The 20,944-nt window shown below is 48.2% G+C and overlaps 1 protein-coding gene across 3 annotated transcripts; it reads right to left on the reverse strand.

Annotated features, from left to right (window-relative positions):
* Positions 1-647: 647 nt before the first annotated feature.
* On the reverse strand, positions 648-20,907 carry LOC121586564 (uncharacterized protein KIAA0895-like). Of its 3 annotated transcripts, none has more exons than XM_041903345.2 (7): positions 20,527-20,907; positions 18,305-19,070; positions 13,375-13,518; positions 12,591-12,723; positions 1,969-2,274; positions 1,671-1,768; positions 648-910 (listed from the first exon to the last, which is right to left on the reverse strand). In XM_041903345.2, exons 2-7 carry the CDS (start codon positions 19,052-19,054, stop codon positions 752-754), a joined length of 1,590 nt encoding a protein of 529 aa, XP_041759279.1. In that variant the 5' UTR covers positions 19,055-19,070; positions 20,527-20,907; the 3' UTR covers positions 648-751. The 3 variants fall into 3 exon arrangements, with proteins under 3 accessions (XP_041759279.1, XP_041759278.1, XP_041759280.1); XM_041903344.2 differs by having other exon boundaries at positions 18,305-19,074; XM_041903346.2 differs by lacking the exon at positions 18,305-19,070 and having other exon boundaries at positions 20,527-20,904.
* Positions 20,908-20,944: the final 37 nt, after the last annotated feature.

The raw sequence follows: 20,944 nt of genomic DNA on the forward strand, positions 1-20,944 counted from the left end.
CTTCACTGTTGACGTTGAGACTGGTGTTTTGTGGGTACTATTTAATGAAGCTGCCAGTTGAGGACCTGTGAGGCGTCTGTTTCTCAAACTAGACACTCTAATGTAGTTGTCCTCTTGCTCAGTTGTGCACCGGGGCCTCCCACTCCTCTTTCTATTCTGGTTAGAGCCAGTTTGCGCTGTTCTGTGAAGGGAGTAGTACACAGTGTTGTACGAGATCTTCAGTTTCTTGGCAATTTCTCGCATGGAATAGCCTTCATTTCTCAGAACAAGAATAGACTGACGAGATTCAGAAGAAAGTTCTTTGTTTCTGGCCATTTTGAGCCTGTAATCGAACCCACAATTGCTGATGCTCCAGATACTCAACTAGTCTCAAGAAGGCCAGTTTTATTGTTTCTTTAATCAGCACAACAGTTTTCAGCTGTGCTAACATAATTGCAAAAGGGTTTTCTAATGATCAATTAGCCTTTTTAAAATGATTAACTTGGATTAGCAAACACAACGTGCCATTGGAACACAGGACTGATGGTTGCTGATAATGGGCCTCTGTACGCCTATGTAGATATTCCATTAAAAATCAGCTGTTTCCAGCTACAATAGCCATTTACAACATTAACAATGTCTACACTGTATTTCTGATCAATTTGATGTTATTTTAATTAGAAAACAAGGACATTTCTAAGTGACCCCAAACTTTTGAACGGTAGTGTATGTGGGAGTAACTGAGTGTGCAGGCCCTCTACTCCTCCATGTCTCAGATGAGCACCCTGAGCTCCTCGTCAGTCAGCTGGTTGACCTCCATGATCTTCTCCAGCTGTTCAGCGTAGCACGCCGTGTCCTGAAGGAAGTGAGGTATCCTCACGTGCTCCATCAGTGCCAGGCTTTTCAGCCGATCCAAGTCCTCGTACGACACCTGGGCAGGCAGAGACAGGAACAATCAAGATTGAAATCATGCAAATGTATTTTAGAACAAGCAAACAAAAACTTCAGACAGACAGAAACAATCAAGATTGAATTTGTGTTAATGTAATAAAAGCAGGTTTCTATTCAGTTATGAGTGGCCAACCCTCCTCCTGGCAGGCTTTTGTTCCAGCCTTACTCTAACACACCTGGAACTGCCCTGATGAGCAGCTCATTGATGTGTTCGAGCAGGGAAGGAACAAAACACTGCATACCAAGCAGCTCTCTAGGAGGGTTGGCCACCTGTGCTATACAGATAAGCCTAGGAGGACAGACCGCAGTAACACTAAGCCCATCTGTGTGAAACACATTGTGAGTCATGTGTTCCCTCTCTATGCCTGAAGTATTCTTCTTCTCAGGCAGAATAACATGCTCTGCTCTCGCATACAGCTGTAGTTACATAAGCTTATTCAGCCTGGCATCTCATTCAATTTCATGTGCAAATAAGCATTGTCGTTATGGTGAAGGAGAGAGGAAGAGAGGAGAGTAATACAAAAGCTGTGCAGTCAAACACATCAAACATATTGCCTTTGTGTCTCCTGTCTGCAGTGTAATGCAAACACTTTGAAAAATAATCATTCTGCACAAAAAGGCATAGGATGCAGACCATAGAATAAGAATTGGTTACCTTGTTAGGCAGCCTCCTGATAAACCTACTCTTGCTATGTCTACGGGTCCTAGTCTGACACATTAAACGACCCCATGTTACCCACCTTCCCCAGGGACATGAGCAGCTGGAAGTCAATCCTCTCTCTGTGTCTTAGGATCTTCAGGATGCCATCCAGGTACACCTGGTCCTTACTGAAACAACCTGAAATATACAACAAGCCCATCGAGATGACATCAGTACGTACTGAAATAGCCCAAGTTCATTACATCATAACTTAAAAACTGGTAGAAAATGCTGACACCAGTAGGAGAAAAGGCTAAAGTAAGAGATAGGTGTGTGCCTGCATGCAGGAATGCCTATGTATGGGCGTGTGAACAAACGTGTGTGTCTGTGTTAGTTACCTGGCTGTGCGGTGTCGGTCTGCCCCCTCTTGGCTCGTACACAGTAGTCCCAGCGTGTGTTGGGGTCCTGGACGAAGCGTCCCAGGCTGTGGAACAGCTGAGAGAAGGACATGCGGCTGGCCTGGTACACTGTGTAGTAGAGCAAGGCAGCCCTCCACAGGGTAGGGTCCTTACGGAACAGGACAGAGTGGATGCTGGCCAGCCCCTCCTCAGTAGGGTTGAAAGGTCGGAGGTTGTGCTTTTTCCTGCCGATTCCACTGCTCCACGGCTGCTGAGCGTTGTTGATGCCCCGTAAGTAGTGTGTGCCTGGGGAGAGGGCACAAACACAGGAAATGATCACAGAGGCTATATTGTACCAACTGGGTGAAGATACCCTTTGACAATGTACTTGTAGCTGACCTCATCCTAGAAAAATAATAGTGCTGCTGAGTACAGCAGAGCAGACTAGTGGGCCGAGGAATTACTATGCAGCACACAGCAAGTTCAGTATTGAGTGGTCCAGGACCATGAGTAATGATTGTGTTAATTTAAATGTGCTGTGGTTGCGGATGTGCCTCTTATGAATCCAATCAAATCAAATTGTATTTGTCACATGCGCCAAATACAACAGGTGTAGACCTTACAGTGAAATGCTTACTTACAAGCCCTTAACCAACAATGCAGTTTTAAGAAAGAATACCTAAAAAAAAAGAAGAAATAAAAGTAACAAATAATTGAAGAGCAGCAGTAAAATAACAATAGTGAGGTTATATACAGGGGGTACTGGTACAGGGTCAATGTGCGGGGGCACAGGTTAGTCGAGGTAATTGAGGTAATATGTACATGTAGGTAGAGTTATTAAAGTGACTATGCATAGATAATTGGTGCTAAACTGTGTGTTATTGGAAGCTAGCATGCTAGTTAGCTATGGCGTCATAGGATACGGTGCCCTGGGCGGTTTTCACAGAAGAATACTGTACCAAGTTAGCTAGCTGAATAAACTAAGTTAGAGTCTATTCCTAGAAACATTGAACCTCTGTAGTTTACAACAATTATAATTTCTAAAGTGGAGGTTGGGAGAGTTATATTTGAGTGCTTCAGTGAAAGGTAAGTGAGGGAGGCCCCGCTCTCTCGCTTTCCCAGATGTTTAGTTAATTTCATTCTGATCTCCTTTGCATTATTGTAGCCTTTTCTGTAGCCTGTCAACTATGTGTCGGTCTATCCCTGTTCTCTCCTCTCTGCACAGGCCATTCAAATGCTTCACACCGCGTGGCTGCTGCCACTCTAATCTTGTGGTCCCTGCGCGCACGACCCACGTGGAGTTCCAGGTCTCCGGCAGTCTCTGGAACTGCCGTTCTGCGGCCAACAAGGCAGAGTTCATCTCAGCCTATGCTACCCTCCAGTCCCTCAACTTCTTAGCGCTGACGGAAACATGGATTACCACAGAAAACACTGCTACTCTTACTGCTCTTTCCTCGTCTGATCATGTGTTCTCGCATACCCCGAGAGCATCTGGTCAGCGTGGCGGTGGCACAGGAATCCTCATCTCTCCCAAGTGGACATTCTCTCTTTTCCCCCTGACCCATCTGTCTATCTCCTCATTTGAATTCCATGCTGTCACAGTCACTAGCCCATTCAAGCTTAACATCCTCATCCTCATTTATCGCCCTCCAGGTTCCCTTGGAGAGTTCATCAATGAGCTTGACAAGTTCCTTTCCTGAGGATGGCTCACCCCTCAAAGTTCTGGGTGACTTTAACCTCCCTACGTCTGCCTTTGACTAATTTCTCTCTGCCTCCTTCTTTCCACTCCTTTCCTCTTTTGACCTCACCCTCTCACCGTCCCCCCCTACTCACAAGGCAGGCAATATGCTTGACCTCATCTTTACTAGATGCTGTTCTTCTACTAATCTCACTGTAACTCCCCTCCAAGTCTCCGACCACTACTTTGTATCCTTTTCTCTCTCGCTCTCCTCCAACAATACTCACTCTGCCCCTACTTAGATGGTAATGTGCCATCGCAACCTTTGCTCTCTCTCTCCCGCTACTCTCTCCTCTTCCATCCTATCATCTCTTCTCTCTGCTAAATCCTTCTCCCTCCGATCTCCTGATTCTGCCTCTTCAACCCTCCTCTCCTCCCTTTCTGCATCTTTTGACTCTCTATGTCCCCTATCCTCCCGGCCGGCTCGGTCCTCCCCTCCTGCTCCGTGGCTTGACGACTCATTGCGAGCTCACAGAACAGGGCTCCGGGCAGCCGAGCGGAAATGGAGGAAAACTAGACTCCCTGCGGACCTGTCATCCTTTCACTCCCTGCTCTCTACATTTTCTTCCTCTGTTTCTGCTGCTAAAGCCACTTTCTACCACTCTAAATTTCAAGCCTCTGCCTCTAACCCTAGGAAGCTCTTTCTCACCTTCTCCTCCCTGCTGAATCCTCCTCCTCCTCCTCCCCGTCCCTCCTCCCTGTCTGTGGATGACTTCGTCAACCATTTTGAAAAGAAGGTTGACGACATCCGATCCTCATTTATTAAGTCAAATGACACCGCTCGTCCTGCTCTACCCTATGCTTTGACTTCTTTCTCCCCTCTCTCTCCAGATGAAATCTTGTGACTTGTGACGGCCGGCCGCCCAACAACCTGCCCGCTTGACCCTATCCCCTCCTCTCTTCTCCATACCATTTCCAGAGACCTTCTCCCTTACTTCACCTCGCTCATCAACTCATCCTTGACCGCTGGCCATGTCCCTTCCGTCTTCAAGAGAGTGAGTTGCACCCCTCCTCAAAAAACCTACACTCGATCCCTCCGATGTCAACAACTACAGACCAGTATCCCTTCTTTCTTTTCTCTCCAAAACTCTTGAGCGTGCCGTCTCTAGCCAACTCTCCTGCTATCTCTCTCAGAATTACCTTCTTGATCCAAACCAGTCAGGTTTCAAGACTGGTCATTCAACTGAGACTGCTCTTCTCTGTGTCACGGAGGCTCTCCGCACTGCTAAAGCCAGCTCTCTCTCCTCTGCTCTTATCCTTCTAGACCTATCTGCTGCTTTTGATACTGTGAACCATCAGATCCTCATCTCCACCCTCTCCGAGTTGGGCATCTCCGGCGCTGCTCACTCTTGGATTGCGACAGGTCGCTCCTACCAGGTGGCGTGGCGAGAATCTGTCTCCGCACCACGTGCTCTCACCACTGGTGTCCCCCAGGGCTCAGTTCTAGGCCCTCTCCTATTCTCTCTATACACCAAGTCACTTGCCTCTGTCATATCCTCACATGGTCTCTCCTATCATTGCTACGCAGACGACACACAATTAATTTTCTCCTTTCCCCCTTCTGATAACGATAGTTACCGGAGTTGTAACTCCAGTTCTATGAGTGGAGCGAAGCCCCATAGGGGAGCTCTGCTCCTATTGGTTTACCCCGCTGCCTAGGCAGTGAACAGCCTGAGACAAAATTATGCACACACCTGCAGCCAATAGAAGTACAGGTGTCCCTATAAGAGGGGACGCTTCCCCTCAATCAGCCTCCTGAGAAATTATCTTCAGCGAGACTGGAGGGTCGGCAGGGCCTTAAGTCCTATGGGGCTCCGCTATCGTTCTATATCGTGGAGCGCAACGCTCCAAAATGTAATCCCTGCCGAGCCCAACACTTCCCACCTAAATGAAAAGGTCGGACCTAGCAATGGCTGCGACCAAGTCCCACAGTACTGTAACACACTGTGTCACAATATACTGTGTCCTCGGTACAAATCTGCCCCACCTAGTCCAATGGCATTGCCAATGTCTAGTGGGCAGATACCCAGAATATGAGTCATACTAATCTGAACCAGCAGATAGATGACATCACAATTCCGTCAATATTTTATGACCGGTCCAATAGTAATGTAACAAAGTTACAAAAACTATTTCCCTCATCATTCCGCCCCAACCCAGTTGGGACGTAACACCGCTCTGCTCAAATCGCCATTAATGGCAAGACAGTCGGGTCTCGTCGAAAGAGCACACAAATCACTGACACGCTTAGCAGTAGTCAAAGCGAGCAACAGTGCCGTCTTCAAAGACAGCATCTTGAGGGGAATTTGATTCAATGGTTCGAACGGCGACTCACGGAGCGCTTCGAGTACCAGAGCCAAATCCCACTGAGGAACCGTGGCCCTAGGCGTTGGCCTAAGCCGCCGTATTCCTAAAAGGAAACGTTTCACCAGAGGGTGGCTGAAGACAGTGTCTCTGCCAAACCCCTCATGACAAGCCAAAATCGCCGCTGCAAACACCTTAATGGTGGCGGGCAATCGTTGCTTATCAAATAAAAACTGTAGGAACGAGAGAACACTCTCAACCTGACAGCACACGGGGTCCACATTCTCTGTGGCACACCACTGTGAAAACACGTTCCATTTGCTGGCATACACCCTGGAAGTGGAACTGGCACGTGAACCCTGTATGGTCCTGATTAAAGAATCAGATAACCCACGGCACTCTAGCCTGTCCCTCTCAGGAGCCAAGCCTTCAGTGGTTGGCCGATTATGGGCAATTGCCCTATCTCACCTCCCGCCTGAGACAACGCGTCCCGTTGATGTGGAATTGGCCAAGGTGGCGCAATCAACATCTGAATCATCTCCGCGAACCATGGAGCCCCTGGGCAATCGGGAGCCACCAATATGATTGACAGCCCGCCTGATCTCACCCTGGCTAACAGTGGGAGAATGCAGGACAGCGGTGGGAAAGCATACAGGAGAACTCTCGGCCATGGTCGGTGCGCAAATGCGTCCCTCCCCAGTGGCGGTTCGTCCTGAGCTCGAAGAGAGAACCAAAGAGGGCAATGCGCGTTCACGCGTGACGCGAATAGATCCACCTCGGCTCTCCCGAACTGTTCCCAAATCTGGAGAACGATGTTCGGGTGCAGACGCCACTCGTCGTCTCGAGGAACCCCTCGAGACATGATGTCTGCCCCTACGTTCAAGTAGCCTGAAATGTGTGCTGCTCTCAATGAGCGAAGGTGCTCGTGAGCCCACAGCCACAATTCCTCCGCCGCCCAGTGGAGTGCAGGAGACCTGACTCCTCCCTGGCGATTGATGTGGGCTACTGTGGTTCGGTTGTCTGACCAGACCAGCACATCGTGACCCCGAAGGGTAGACACGAAGTGGGTCAGAACCAGTAGAACCGTTTCCAACTCTAAGAGGTTGATGTGACGACTCGAAAGAGGCCACACACCTCCTTTCGCTTGGGTCTGACATGTCCCTCCTCATCCAGTCAGAGAGGCATCTGTAAACACTGGAATGTAGGAGGACACTTTGCCTATTGGGACTCCGTGCGTGAGAACACGCGGGTCTCTCCAATAGTTCAGATCTGCACTGAGCGAGAGGGGAACCACCACCAACCGACGACGATGACGCACTGGGTCTAGTCGCAGTTGGGCGAACCATCGCTGTATCCTGCACATGCGCAGGAGTCCCAGCGGAACCACGAAATGGGACGACGACATGAGACCCAAGAGTGACATGACCGAAAGCGCCGTTACTGTGTGATTAGGACGAAACCGTCGTAGGGCTAGCAACATAGCAACCCTTCGAGGGTCCGAAATTCGAGCCCTCATCGTCACAGTGTATATCTGTATCCCCAGTTAAACAATTTGATGACTGGGCCAGGGTGCACTCTTTTTCCAATTCACAGTGAACCCCAGACGCGTGAGATGAATCACTGTCTGTGTCGTGTGAGTGAACGCCAGCTCTGCTGACGGGGCGAGAACGTCTAGGTAGGCAAGTAGCCTTATTCCCTGATGACGCAACGGTTCCAATGCCGCCTCCACACATTTGGAAGACGTGCGAGGTGCCAGGGCGTACCCGAATGGCATCCTCGTGAACTTGTACACCACCCCTTGAAAGGCGAACCGCAGAAACTTCCTGTGATGTGGCTGCACCGGCACATGAAAGTACACGTCCTTTATGTCTATGTACAAAAGTCATACAAAAGTCTCCCTTCTGGACACATTCCAGTAGACGTTTTGTCGTTAGCATTCGAAAGGGCCGTTTGGGTACGCTCTCGTTGAGAATGCGTAAATCCAATATCGGCCTCATTCCCCCTGTCTTTTTCGGCACCAGGAAATAGGCCGAATATAGCCTTTTGTTCCTTTGCTCCCAGGGAACTACTGTGACCGCCTCCTTCGCCAAAAGTTCCGTAATCTCTGCAACGAGAGCGGCGACTTTTTAGGGTGTTTTCATCACCGTCTCCACCACCCCCCTGAATGGGGGAGGGGTCCGATGGAATTGGATGGCATAACCCTTCTGCAACGTCTGGTCTAACCAGAGGGAGAGGGTACAGCTTTGTCGCCACTCCCAGCAATGCAGAGAAAGCGGAAGAGCGCGAAGCTGTGGTACATTCAGTAGGAAGGACCTGTATTCCTCTACGGCCCTCGCCGCCGCTGTTTTCCAACACTGAAGTGGTGGAACAGCCCAAGGCGGGCCTCCCAAGAAAGGGAGAGGAAACATTAGCGCGTTCTGAAAGAAACGGGGGCGCCGATACGTTGGTTAAACTCGTAACCTCGATAATCCGGCCTTCGGTGAACGCAGCACGGGTCTGAACTGCACTGACTGAGGCGTTAGCCTGAGACAGAGCGCCGTCCCCGAATAGCGATTGCGTCATTATTCCATTACCTGGCTGTGACTGCAGTCTGCTATGTGAGACCTTCACTACAGCACTCCTAGAAGTCTGTAATGTGAGGTCTTTATGAGGTAAAGCAAGGCGGCGCCTTGTTACCTTTTTATCACCTGCCTCGTGTGTGTTCAACTACGCACCCTTGGTGGGCTGAGCTACACTCAGTGGTGAGAGAGAGAGAGAGTGAAGGAGTCTGAACGTTCTCGGATGTATCATGGAAAAGGGGCTCTCTTGTGACAAAGTCAATTGGAGCCAACTCTTTATTCAAAATATCAACAACAACAGTTCCCTCCATACCCTCACAGTGCCATCCGTATTGTCACCAAAGCCCCATATACTACCCACCATTGTGACCTGTACGCTCTTGTTGGCTGGCCCTCACTACATATTCGTCGCCAAACCCACTGGCTCCAGGCCATCTATAAATCACTGCTAGGCAAATCCCTGTCTTATCTTAGCTCATTGGTCACCATAGCAACACCCACCCGTAGTCTGCGCTCCAGCAGGTATATCTCACTGGTCATCCCCAAAGCCAACACCTCCTTTGGCCGCCATTCCTTCCAGTTCTCTGCTGCCAATGACTGGAACGAACTGCAAAAATCTCTGAAGCTGGAGACTCTTATCTCCCTCACTAACTTTAGGCGTCAGTTGTCAGAGCAGCTTACCGATCACTGCACCTGTACACAGCCCATCTGTATGGGTGGTCCTATGGGTGGTCCTCTGTAGCTCAATTGGTAGAGCATGGCGCTTGTAACGCCAGGGTAGTGGGTTCGATCCCCGGGACCACCCATACGTAAAAATGTATGCACACATGACTGTAAGTCACTTTGGATAAAAGCGTCTGCTAAATGGCATATTATTATTATTATTATTATTATTATTAATAATAATTAGCCCATCCAACTACCTCATCCTCATATTGTTATTTATTTTGCTAATTTGCACCCCAGTATCTCTATTTGCACTTCATCTTTTGCACATCTATCATTCCAGTGTTAATACGAAATTTTAACTATTTTGCACTATGGCCTATTTATTGCCTTACCTCCATAATTTACTACATTCGCACACACTGTATATATATTTTCTGTTGTATTTTTGACTTTATGTTTTGTTTACCCCATATGTAACTCTGTGTTGTTTTTATCGCACTGCTTTGCTTTATCTTGGCCAGGTCGCAGTTGTAAATGAGAACTTGTTCTCAACTGGCTTACCTGGTTAAATAAAGGTTAAATAAAAAATAAAAATAAAAACAATAAAAGGGTGGGGGGAAATTATGGGCACAGTGGGACCAGCCACTGCGCCGTCTCCCATTCTCGCCCCCTCGCCACGTCATTGGCGCCGTCTCTTCTGGCCACCCCTCGGGTGCTTCCAAGAAGACGCTCTGACGACCTCTCTTGTCAACGGCACGGTCGGTACCTCTGGCTCCGCAGGAGGGGCGGGGCCCGCTTCTCTGCTGACGGAAGTCGCTGCATGGCGCCGGGCACAATGCCTCGCTGTAGACCCCTGTCTACTTGAGGCGGTGGAGCTTGACGGTCATTTCGGTGCAGGGCCGAGTCTTCCTGCCAGTGGCAGGTGTCTGGCCAGCTGCTTCCTCTCCTCGTCAAGCCTCATAAAACGCTCCGTCGCATCCTTGACGGCGACCCCAAACAGGCCGTCGTCAGAGATGGGGGCGTTCAGTAACGCGGCTCTGTCTGTCTCTTTCATGGCTGTCATAGACAGCCAAAGGTGTCGTTCCACCACCACCGAAGTGGCCATGGACGCCTCTTCCACTTCCTCCCCAGTGAGCTCAGACTTACCCGTTGTTAGGCGGGACAGAGAGGCTGCTAGGAGGGCAATATGATTTGCCGCTGCAACGGCCTGGGCTCCTAACACGAAGGACTTCTCAACCAGCTGTGCTGTGAGTCGGTCCTTCTGTGTGGGTAGAACGGCTTTCTTGGACGAGGGCCAGGGACTCGAACCCGGCACGAGATACGCAGCCAGGGCGATCTCGAGCCTGGGGATTCCCCTTGAAAAGCCCTGCTGTCTGCCTTCCACTCTGGTGAATGGGAGGGACGCCTTACCCGGCGAACGCGCCGCTATAGGTGCCTCCCATGAGCCCTCCACATACTTACCAAGCGAGGGCATGGTCGGTGCCATAGGCTCCGCCGCCCTCCTGGGCCTGGAATAAGGACCACCCTCCATCATATCCACTTACGGGTTGGAGGGAATGGGGGGCAGCTTAATCTGCAGGCGCTCGGCAGCCCTCTCGATGAGCCCTGGAAAGTCAGAGCGCAGAGAGGCTGTGGCGTATGATGTGGCTGCTGAATTCTCAGAGCCCGCATCATCATCGCCCAGGGATGAAAAAGACCTTGCCCTTTCCAATGGAAATGGGGTCTTAAAATCATGGGTCAGAGGAATGGATTGTTCCGCTAGAATATCAATTTCTTCCCCAATATCCCTGTCAGCGCCCTTAGATGATGCCTCAGAAGCTGAGGCTAACACTGATAGCACATCCTCAAGAGGAATATCCTCCCTAAAAAATGCCCACTGCTGCTTCCTCTCTTTCAATGATAGTATAGTGGGTGATCTATGAGGCCGTCCCTGGCGTGCTGAGACCCAAGACACACGAAACATAAGTCGTGGGGGTCAGCAGTCGCCATAGAGGAACAGCAACATTGAGCTCTGAAAAGAGCTTTTGGTGGTGGGAAATCTCCTGGTGTGCTCATTTTAGGATGAGGTCGATGATCTGGAAAATCGACTGGGTTTTCTTCGTCCTGAGTCTTCGTCTTCTTATCGGCTTCTTCAGTCCAGTCCAGTCGCTGAAGATAATGGGAGGCTGATTGAGGGGAAGCGTCCCCTCTTATAGGGACACCCGTACTCCTATTGGCTGCAGGTGTGTGCATAATTTTGTCTCAGGCTGTTCGCTGCCTAGGCAGCGGGGTAAACCAATAGGAGCAGAGCTCCCCTATGGGGCGGAGCTCCACGATATAGAACCAGGTGGCGAATTGCATCTCTGCATGTCTAGCAGACATATCAGTGTGGATGTCGGATCACCACCTCAAGCTGAACCTCGGCAAGACGGAGCTGCTCTTCCTCCCGGGGAAGGACTGCCCGCTCCATTATCTCGCCATCACGTTTGACAACTCCATTGTGTCCTCCTCCCAGAATGCAAATAACCTTGGCGTGACCCTGGACAACACCCTGTCGTTCTCCGCTAATATCAAAGCGGTGACCCGATCCTGCAGGTTCATGCTCTACAACATTCGCAGAGTACGACCCTACCTTACACAGAAAGCGGCACAGGTCCTAATCCAGGCACTTGTCTTCTCCTGTCTGGATTACTGCAACTCGCTGTTGGCTGGGCTCCCTGCCTGTGCCATTAAACCCCTACAACTTATCCAGAACGCTGCAGCCCGTCTGGTGTTCAACCTTCCCAAGTTCTCTCATATCACCCCGCTCCTCCGCACACTCCACTGGCTTCCAGTTGAAGCTTGCATCTACTACAAAACCATGGTGCTTGCCTACGGAGCTGTGAGGGGAACGGCCCCTCCTTACCTTCAGGCTCTGATCAGACCCTACACCCAAATGAGGGCACTACGTTCATCCACCTCTGGCCTGCTAGCCCCCCTACCTCTACGGAAGCACAGTTCCCGCTCAGCCCAGTCAAAACTATTCGCTGCTCTGGCACCCCAATGGTGGAACAAGTAATCCTTCAACCCCTGGATGGCAGGAAGCTTGGCCCCAGTGATGAACTGGGCCGTACATACTACCCTCTGTAGTGCCTTGCGGTCGGAGGCCGAGCAGTTGCCATACCAGACAGTGATGCAACCAGTCAGGATGCCAAGACATGTTTTGCACTTAACACTCCTGACCCATTCTCCCTGATCCAGGAGTAACTGTGTGCATTGAAAGACCCTTGAAAGACATTACTGTGTTGCTGTAATACTCGAAAAAACACTGGGATTTGTGCACATCTTGACAAAACTAAGTACCCCTAGAGGTATAATGGAGTTATACTACCCACTGATCTCGTGTCGTAGCATGCCTTCCAGCCAGTGTTCCCGGGCTGTGGCAATGTTGATGGTCAGAGTGGGCCGGCTATTCACCACCGTCATGGACGCTCTGGAGAGGAGGTCGTCTGTCACGTTGACCACTATCTGACAACAGAGAGAGGGAGAGATGTTGAGACTCACTTTATATGGAGCACTATCTGGCAAAGACACCACAGAGAGATATGTGGTTAAGGAACGTCTACCTCAATAAGCGCTACAGTACCATAGCAGGATATGGGGTTACTATGTGGGGAGGGGACTGTGTGGCGGTCACGCCATATGAGGGAATTGTTGGGGTGTGCAGAATGTTAATTATAGTGATTTTAGGGGGTTTGATATTTTGGGAGATTTAGGAGGTACATGACGATCCAGCCCCTGACAGCCTGGTATTTTATTCTGGCTGTTCCCTGTGTTCTCTATGACCATCATATCATGGCTCAGAACATGTCAGAAGTTATTATTAATCTATTCAGCAAAAACGACAGGGCCGACAGAGGGGTCAGGCAGATGTGCTCACGGAAACGGAAACCTTGTAAAAGCTGCCTGTCACCGCGGGGTTGTCAGCCTTCTACTGTATCTGTGTGGCTGTTCTTTTATACCCATGGGTCCCTGGGAATTGCTCTCTGGCATAACCATTAGAGGATGGAAACATAGCTGACCCGGGATCTGTGGTAAGGGGTACCTTCTACCTTTCTCCAGGTAAAAGTTGCCCTTGACCACAGATCTAGGATCAGATTACTCAAGACGCTCTCTCACCTCCCCAATACAGCCCTCCTTTTCCATGTACTTCTTGACCAGGTACCAGATCCGGCCCTTGGTGAGCAGGTTGCCCCCTGTGGCCTGCTCAAACTTCTCGTAGTTCCCATACTTCTGGAGGGCCAACTCCATGATATGCACCGCCTGTAGCGGGAGAGAAACACAATGTCATGCCATCAACTAACAGACAACATTATGCTCAAATCTAATGATGGACTCCGGTATTATCTTGGTAAGGATACAGTTATAAAGGCTTGATTCCATTCTTGACTGCAACTTGTGTTCAGATGATATTGAGAGAAATAACAAGAACTTGTCTCATCCTTCAGTTGATTTGTTTGAAGGGATATACTGCATAGAAAACAGCTCCCTATAATTAGGCTATATCAGGGATGGGCAACTTTAATGGGGGTTGGGGCCACAGAAAATCTGAACTCATCATGAGGGGCCACAGTTGCTCTCAAGTTTTAGAGTTAATTTCGTGCAATTCCACACATTTTGCCATAGGTAGAGAAAATGAGCAGTTCTACAGCTAATTTCCTACAATTCTACACAATGCCATAGGGCTTTAATTCGACTTTGATTACTACAAATTTAGATAGCAGTCTGCTAGACTAACTTAACAATCTACAAATGTTTTGCTGACATGGGCTACTTAAGTGACTGACATAACAACAGATAAACTGTTGATGCACAACCACATTTTGAATTTGCACCTTGTGTAGGGGCCCGCAGTTGCCCATCCCTGGGCTATATACAGTGAGGGAAAAAAGTATTTGATCCCCTGCTGATTTTGTACATTTGCCCTATGACAAATAAATGATCAGTCTATCATTTTTATGGTAGGTTTATTTGAACAGTGAGAGACAGAATAACAACAAAAAAATCTAGAACAACGCATGTCAAAAATGTTATGAATTGATTTGCATTTTAATGAGGGAAATAAGTATTTGACCCCTCTGCAAAACATGACTTAGTACTTGGTGGCAAAACCCTTGTTGGCAATCACAGAGGTCAGACGTTTCTTGTAGTTGGCCACCAGGTTTGCACACATCTCAGGAGGGATTTTGTCCCACTCCTCTTTGCAGATCTTCTCCAAGTCATTAAGGTTTCGAGGCTGACGTTTGGCAACTCGAACCTTCAGCTCCCTCCACAGATTTTCTATGGGATTAAGATCTGGAGACTGGCTAGGCCACTCCAGGACCTTAATGTTCTTCTTCTTGAGCCACTCCTTTGTTGCCTTGGCCGTGTGTTTTGGGTCATTGTCATGCTGGAATACCCATCCACGACCCATTCTCAATGCCCTGGCTGAGGGAAGGAGGTTCTCACACAAGATTTGACGGTACATGGCCCCGTCCATCGTCCCTTTGATGCGGTAAAGTTGTCCTGTCCCCTTAGCAGAAAAACACCCCCAAAGCATAATGTTTCCATCTCCATGTTTGACGGTGGGGATGGTGTTCTTGGGGTCATGGGCAGCATTCCTCCACCTCCAAACACGGCGAGTTGAGTTGATGCCAAAGAGCTCCATTTTGGTCTCATCTGACCACAACACTTTCACCCAGTTCTCTTCTGAATCATTCAGATGTTCATTGGCAAACTTCAGACTGGCATGTACAGTGGGGAAAAAAAGTATTTAGTCAGCCACCAATTGTGCAAGTTCTCCCACTTAAAAAGATGAGAGAGGCCTGTAATTTTCATCATAGGTACACGTCAACTATGACAGACAAATTGAGATTTATTTTCTCCAGAAGATCACATTGTAGGATTTTTTATGAATTTATTTGCAAATTATGGTGGAAAATAAGTATTTGGTCACCTACAAACAAGCAAGATTTCTGGCTCTCACAGACCTGTAACTTCTTCTTTAAGAGGCTCCTCTGTCCTCCACTCGTTACCTGTATTAATGGCACCTGTTTGAACTTGTTATCAGTATAAAAGACACCTGTCCACAACCTCAAACAGTCACACTCCAAACTCCACTATGGCCAAGACCAAAGAGCTGTCAAAGGACACCAGAAACAAAATGGTAGACCTGCACCAGGCTGGGAAGACTGAATCTGCAATAGGTAAGCAGCTTGGTTTGAAGAAATCAACTGTGGGAGCAATTATTAGGAAATGGAAGACATACAAGACCACTGATAATCTCCCTCGATCTGGGGCTCCACGCAAGATCTCACCCCGTGGGGTCAAAATGATCACAAGAACGGTGAGCAAAAATCCCAGAACCACACGGGGGGACCTAGTGAATGACCTGCAGAGAGCTGGGACCAAAGTAACAAAGCCTACCATCAGTAACACACTACGCCGCCAGGGACTCAAATACTGCAGTGCCAGACGTGTCCCCCTGCTTAAGCCAGTACATGTCCAGGCCCGTCTGAAGATTGCTAGAGTGCATTTGGATGATCCAGAAGAGGATTGGGAGAATGTCATATGGTCAGATGAAACCAAAATATAACTTTTTGGTAAAAACTCACCTCGTCGTGTTTGGAGGACAAAGAATGCTGAGTTGCATCCAAAGAACAGCATACCTACTGTGAAGCATGGGGGTGGAAACATCATGCTTTGGGGCTGTTTTTCTGCAAAGGGACCAGGACGACTGATCCGTGTAAAGGAAAGAATGAATGGGGCCATGTATCGTGAGATTTTGAGTGAAAACCTCCTTCCATCAGCAAGGGCATTCAAGATGAAACGTGGCTGGGTCTTTCAGCATGACAATGATCCCAAACACACCGCCCGGGCAACGAAGGAGTGGCTTCGTAAGAAGCATTTCAAGGTCCTGGAGTGGCCTAGCCAGTCTCCAGATCTCAACCCCATAGAAAATCTTTGGAGGGAGTTGAAAGTCTGTGTTGCCCAGCGACAGCCCCAAAACATCACTGCTCTAGAGGAGAATTTCTCATTTTGTCTGTCATAGTTGACGTGTACCTATGATGAAAATTACAGGCCTCTCTCATCTTTTTAAGTGGGAGAACTTGCACAATTGGTGGCTGACTAAATACTTTTTTTCCCCACTGTATATGTGCTTTCTTGAGCAGGGGGACCTTGCGGGCGCTGCAGGATTTCAGTCCTTCACGGCGTAGTGTGTTATCAATTGTTTTCTTGGTGACTAAGGTCCCAGCTGCCATGAGATCATTGACAAGATCCTCCCGTGTAGTTCTGGGCTGATTCCTCACCGTTCTCATGATCATTGCAACTCCACGAGGTGTGATCTTGCATGGAGCCCCAGGCCGAGGGAGATTGACAGTTCTTTTGTGTTTCTTCCATTTGCAAATAATCGCACCAACTGTTGTCACCTTCTCACCAAGCTGCTTGGCGATGGTCTTATAGCCCATTCCAGCCTTGTGTAGGTCTACAATCTTGTCCCTGACATCCTTGGAGAGCTCTTTGGTCTTGGCCATGGTAGAGAGTTTGGAATCTGATTGATTGATTGCTTCTGTGGACCGGTGTCTTTTATACAGGTAACAAGCTGAGATTAGGAGCACTCCCTTTAAGAGTGTGCTCCTAATCTCAGCTCGTTACCTGTATAAAAGACACCTGGGAGCCAGAAATCTTTCTGATTGAGAGGGGGTCAAATACTTATTTCCCTAATTAAAATGCAAATCAATTTATAACATTTTTGACATGTGTTTTTCTGGATTTTTTTGTTGTTATTCTGTCTCTCACTGTTCAAATAAACCTACCATTAAAATTATAGACTGATCATTTCTTTGTCAGTGGGCAAACGTACAAAATCAGCAGTTCGCCGACGACACAACAGTGGTAGGCCTGATCACCGACAACGATGAGACAGCCTATAGGGAGGTCGTCAGAGACCTGGCCGTGTGGTGCCAGGATAACAACCTCTCCCTCAACGTGACCAAGACAAAGGAGATGATTGTGGACTACAGGAAAAAAAGAGGACTGAGCACACCCCCATTCTCAGCGACGGGGCTGTAGTGGAACAGGTTGAGAGCTTCAAATTCCTTGGTGTCCACATCACCAACGAACTATCATGGTCCAAACACACCAAGACAGCCGTGAAGAGGGCACGACAAAGCGTATTCCTCCTCAGGAGACTGAAAAGATTTGGCATGGGTTCTCAGATCCTCAAATAATTCTACAGCTGCACATTGAGAGTATGCTGACTGGTTGCATCACCGCCTGGTATGGCAACTGCTTGGCCTCCGACCGCAAGGCACTACAGAGGGTAGTGCGTACGGCCCAGTACATCACTGAGGCCAAGCTTCCTGCCATCCAGGACCTCTATACCAGGCGGTGTCAGAGGAAGGCCCTCAAAATTGTCAAAGACTCCAGCCACCCTAGTCATAGACTGTTCTCTCTGCTACCGCACGGCAAGCGGTACCGGAGTGCCAAGTCTAGGTCCAAAAGACTTCTCAACAGCTTCTACCCCCAAGCCATAAGACTCCTGAACTTTTATACTTTTAACATGCTCAAATACTGATCCGTCGGTAGAGTAGCTTGTTGGATATCTGCCCAGAATTAATGTGGATGAATGGGTTAATGTGGATAGCCATTTGATACATACTAATGTGGATAGATAGTGCACAAAGTCATATTTTCTGCCTCAACCCTACAGCTCAGACAGAGAGAGCACTGATGTCTCTTTCCACCCCCTGATTGGTGCGCTAAGCTGGAGTTTTAAAGCAAGTTTTCCCCAACTAATCCATCCAATCTTGTCTGACAGGATTTGTCTGCTACCTGGTTGCATGGCTTTCACTGAGTGGCCAGATTTACTTCAGCTCAGTCTATCTCTTGCCTTTGCTGAAAATAGTTGTATAAAACCGGTCTCCCGTTCCTGACCTTACACTTACCTGTGACAGTAATTGGCATGATAGTTCACTCCTCACCTCTCCACTGTGATAGCTGATGTGTAGGTAGATTTCTGGTTTAAAATGGCCGAAAAGTGCTATTTATTCATTGACATGGGTCTCACCTGTGTCAGGAAGCGGTCAGAGGCGTTGTTGTGGCGAGCCAGCACCAGCGGAGACACAGGGTTGCTGTACTCAAACTGAGGATTGTAGCTGAAGTCCGACTTGAAGAACTTCACCTTCTCCTTCTCTACGTTGGACGGCTTGATGGCGGTGAGGATGCAGAGCTTCTTGACCCCTGCGTTCTCCCCTTCCCGCATCACCCCTCCCCTGGGCAGCGAGGGAAGCTTGGTACGGGGTGAGCTGGACAAGCAGGTCTTGCGGGGCTGAGAGACAGGGCGATGGGACAGGTACATGGTGCTACCCAGGACCTTGATGCTGTGGGCTGGCTTGGGTCTGCTGGGGAAGCCCCCTGAGGCGGAAGAGAAGACATGGTGGTAGGAGGAGTGCCTGGTGTCCCTGGTGTCTCCGCTGCCCTGCTGGCCCAGCAGTAACAGAGGAGTTACAGACGGACGGCGGTGGTTGTCGTGTGACCTGCTGGTTGTAGAGGCACATCTCACAGTCTTCTTGGGCCTGCGGTACGGGGAGTGCTTGGGGCTCTGTCTCTCCTCCTCCTCGGCCTGCAGGAACACATTGTAGCTGCTTGTTCCCGTGGTGAAGAGGTCCTTGAGGATGCTGGATGACAGCTTCTCCAGGCACACCTGAGTGGGGCTCACAGGCCGCTTGTCTGGCACTGTGGGGCTTGAGTACTTCTTAAAGATCTCCATCTCTACCGGCACCATCGAGCTCAGGAGGTACTTCTTAGACTGCTCCATCTCTGGCCAATGGAGCCTTTCTGAAACAACAAGTGATGATGACTGACCGAGGGATGAGTCAGTAATGCTGACGCAGCAGCTTACTTATTTTAGATTATCTCACTCACTTGTTGAACAGTAGATAGACTAATCCTCTTACAGAACGAGACACAGAGGAGCTTCTTCAGGCTGCAGCCAGTTCAGCTCTAAAGCTAGAGTTCTGTGAATTCTGTCATGTGTGCGTGCGTTGTTCAGAGAACCCGAACAGAGGTTTATTCAATAGCTCAGAGGGTGATATCATTGGTTTGGGTTTACAGTGCAACACTGACTCACTCAGCCCCAGGCAATAAAGGTGTCTACTATCCTCCTCCCTTTCATACAATCACAGTGCATAGACCTCAAATGGACATATCCGACAACCTCTGCAGTTACATCTTTATAGCAATTGTATCAGCAGTTCATTGATTTCTCTATGCACAAAGCACTGTCAGTTATGATTTAGGCCTAGTCACCTAATTATTCCCATCATGTCTCCAGAGTCTGACAGGGTAGCTGCTCTAGTGCAGAGCCTTGTGTCCTGAGCTCCAGTGAGATGGGCTGGATGACCAGGAGCATCATCACACTCTGTATAACCTCTCTGTTCAGACAGGAGCACTGATGTGGAAGCTATGCAACCACTGCACTAACAACACAACCACTTCCGGGCTTCAGCAGATCACATGGCAACAACAAATTTGAAAACAAACCATTACAGATAACATTACCAAGCTGAATCATTCCAAAAGATAAGGGAGTCAGTAGCTGGTCATGGAACAAATACATTAAGAATGGATAAATATCCCTTTTGAACATGTCAATGTTTTGTGCTTTATTACAGCAACAGGAGTATTTTGCAGTTCCACATGTTAGCTACAAAATCATTTTCCTGCTGCACTGAAGAATAGCTTCATTTAGATTTTTGAGGAAGTACAGTACTGACAAGTAATGCTGGACAGTAGCTACTGACAGTTATAATGCATTTTTAGACTTGTTATAACAATTTTGGTGTACTTTTATATAGTTAAATATTTTAATGTGTGATTTTATTTATTTTTATCCTGCTGCGGATTATCTTTTGTATGTAGCTAAAGTGACTTTGGATGTCTTGAAAAGCGCTTAAAATATGTATTATTATTATTATTATTAAGCATGTAACTACTTTATGACAGCGTTATAATTATGTCTAAAAACAGCCCATTAATGATAACTTTGTGTCAAAACATTTGCAGAATGATTGGGAAATGGAGCATATATGCAGCACAACTGTTATAAGCCTAATAATGAAGACACTTTAAAATGTTCATAAAGTATGCTTAGCTACATAACAGTAACTAATAAAGCATTTTATATGTTTGAAGTTCAGTGTGTTTCTGTTGTTGGTGGCTTTTTGACCAGGTTGGAAATATTCAAGCAAATTCAAGGCACAACGTTCCATAGATAAAGTGCATACATACCAGTGACTTTTATTGATTCGAGCATCCTCTGAGTCTTTGTTCTGTGGATAACCTCTTAACGTCTTCCAAGCAAAAAAACAAGTAGCTAGCTTGCTAGCTAGCTAACTATTAACGTTAGCTAGCTAACCAGCTTGCCAACTGTCACTAACCTAACCTAGCTCGCTAGTTAGCTAGATCAAACTGAACAAGACTAGCTAGCTATGGTCAACTAACGATAACCGCAGCTAACCAGAATGTCCTATTTTGAGCACTCCGGCATCAGTCGTGTTGCTGTAGCTCTCGAGCTGTTGTTGAGACTGACGAACGAAATTACACAAACTAAGAGCTGTTTCCATGGTGCCCGGGCAACGTCACACAGAAACAATTGTGCTTCTGTGAGATTAAGTTATTTTCAGTAAAAATAAGAGATTAGAGTTTT

This window comes from Coregonus clupeaformis, chromosome 17 (genome assembly GCF_020615455.1).
Source record: "Coregonus clupeaformis isolate EN_2021a chromosome 17, ASM2061545v1, whole genome shotgun sequence".
Classification (NCBI taxonomy): Eukaryota; Metazoa; Chordata; class Actinopteri; order Salmoniformes; family Salmonidae; genus Coregonus; species Coregonus clupeaformis.

Excerpts from the sequence above, each read along its gene's own strand:
- LOC121586564 (XM_041903344.2), bottom strand. The coding sequence starts at position 20,551 with ATGCTCGAATCAATAAAAGTCACTG. Across the intron at positions 13,519-18,304 it reads CTGACCGCTTCCTGACACAG|GCGGTGCATATCATGGAGTT; the intron begins GTGAGACCCATG and ends CTCCCGCTACAG. Across the intron at positions 12,724-13,374 it reads AGGAGGGCTGTATTGGGGAG|ATAGTGGTCAACGTGACAGA; the intron begins GTGAGAGAGCGT and ends CTCTGTTGTCAG.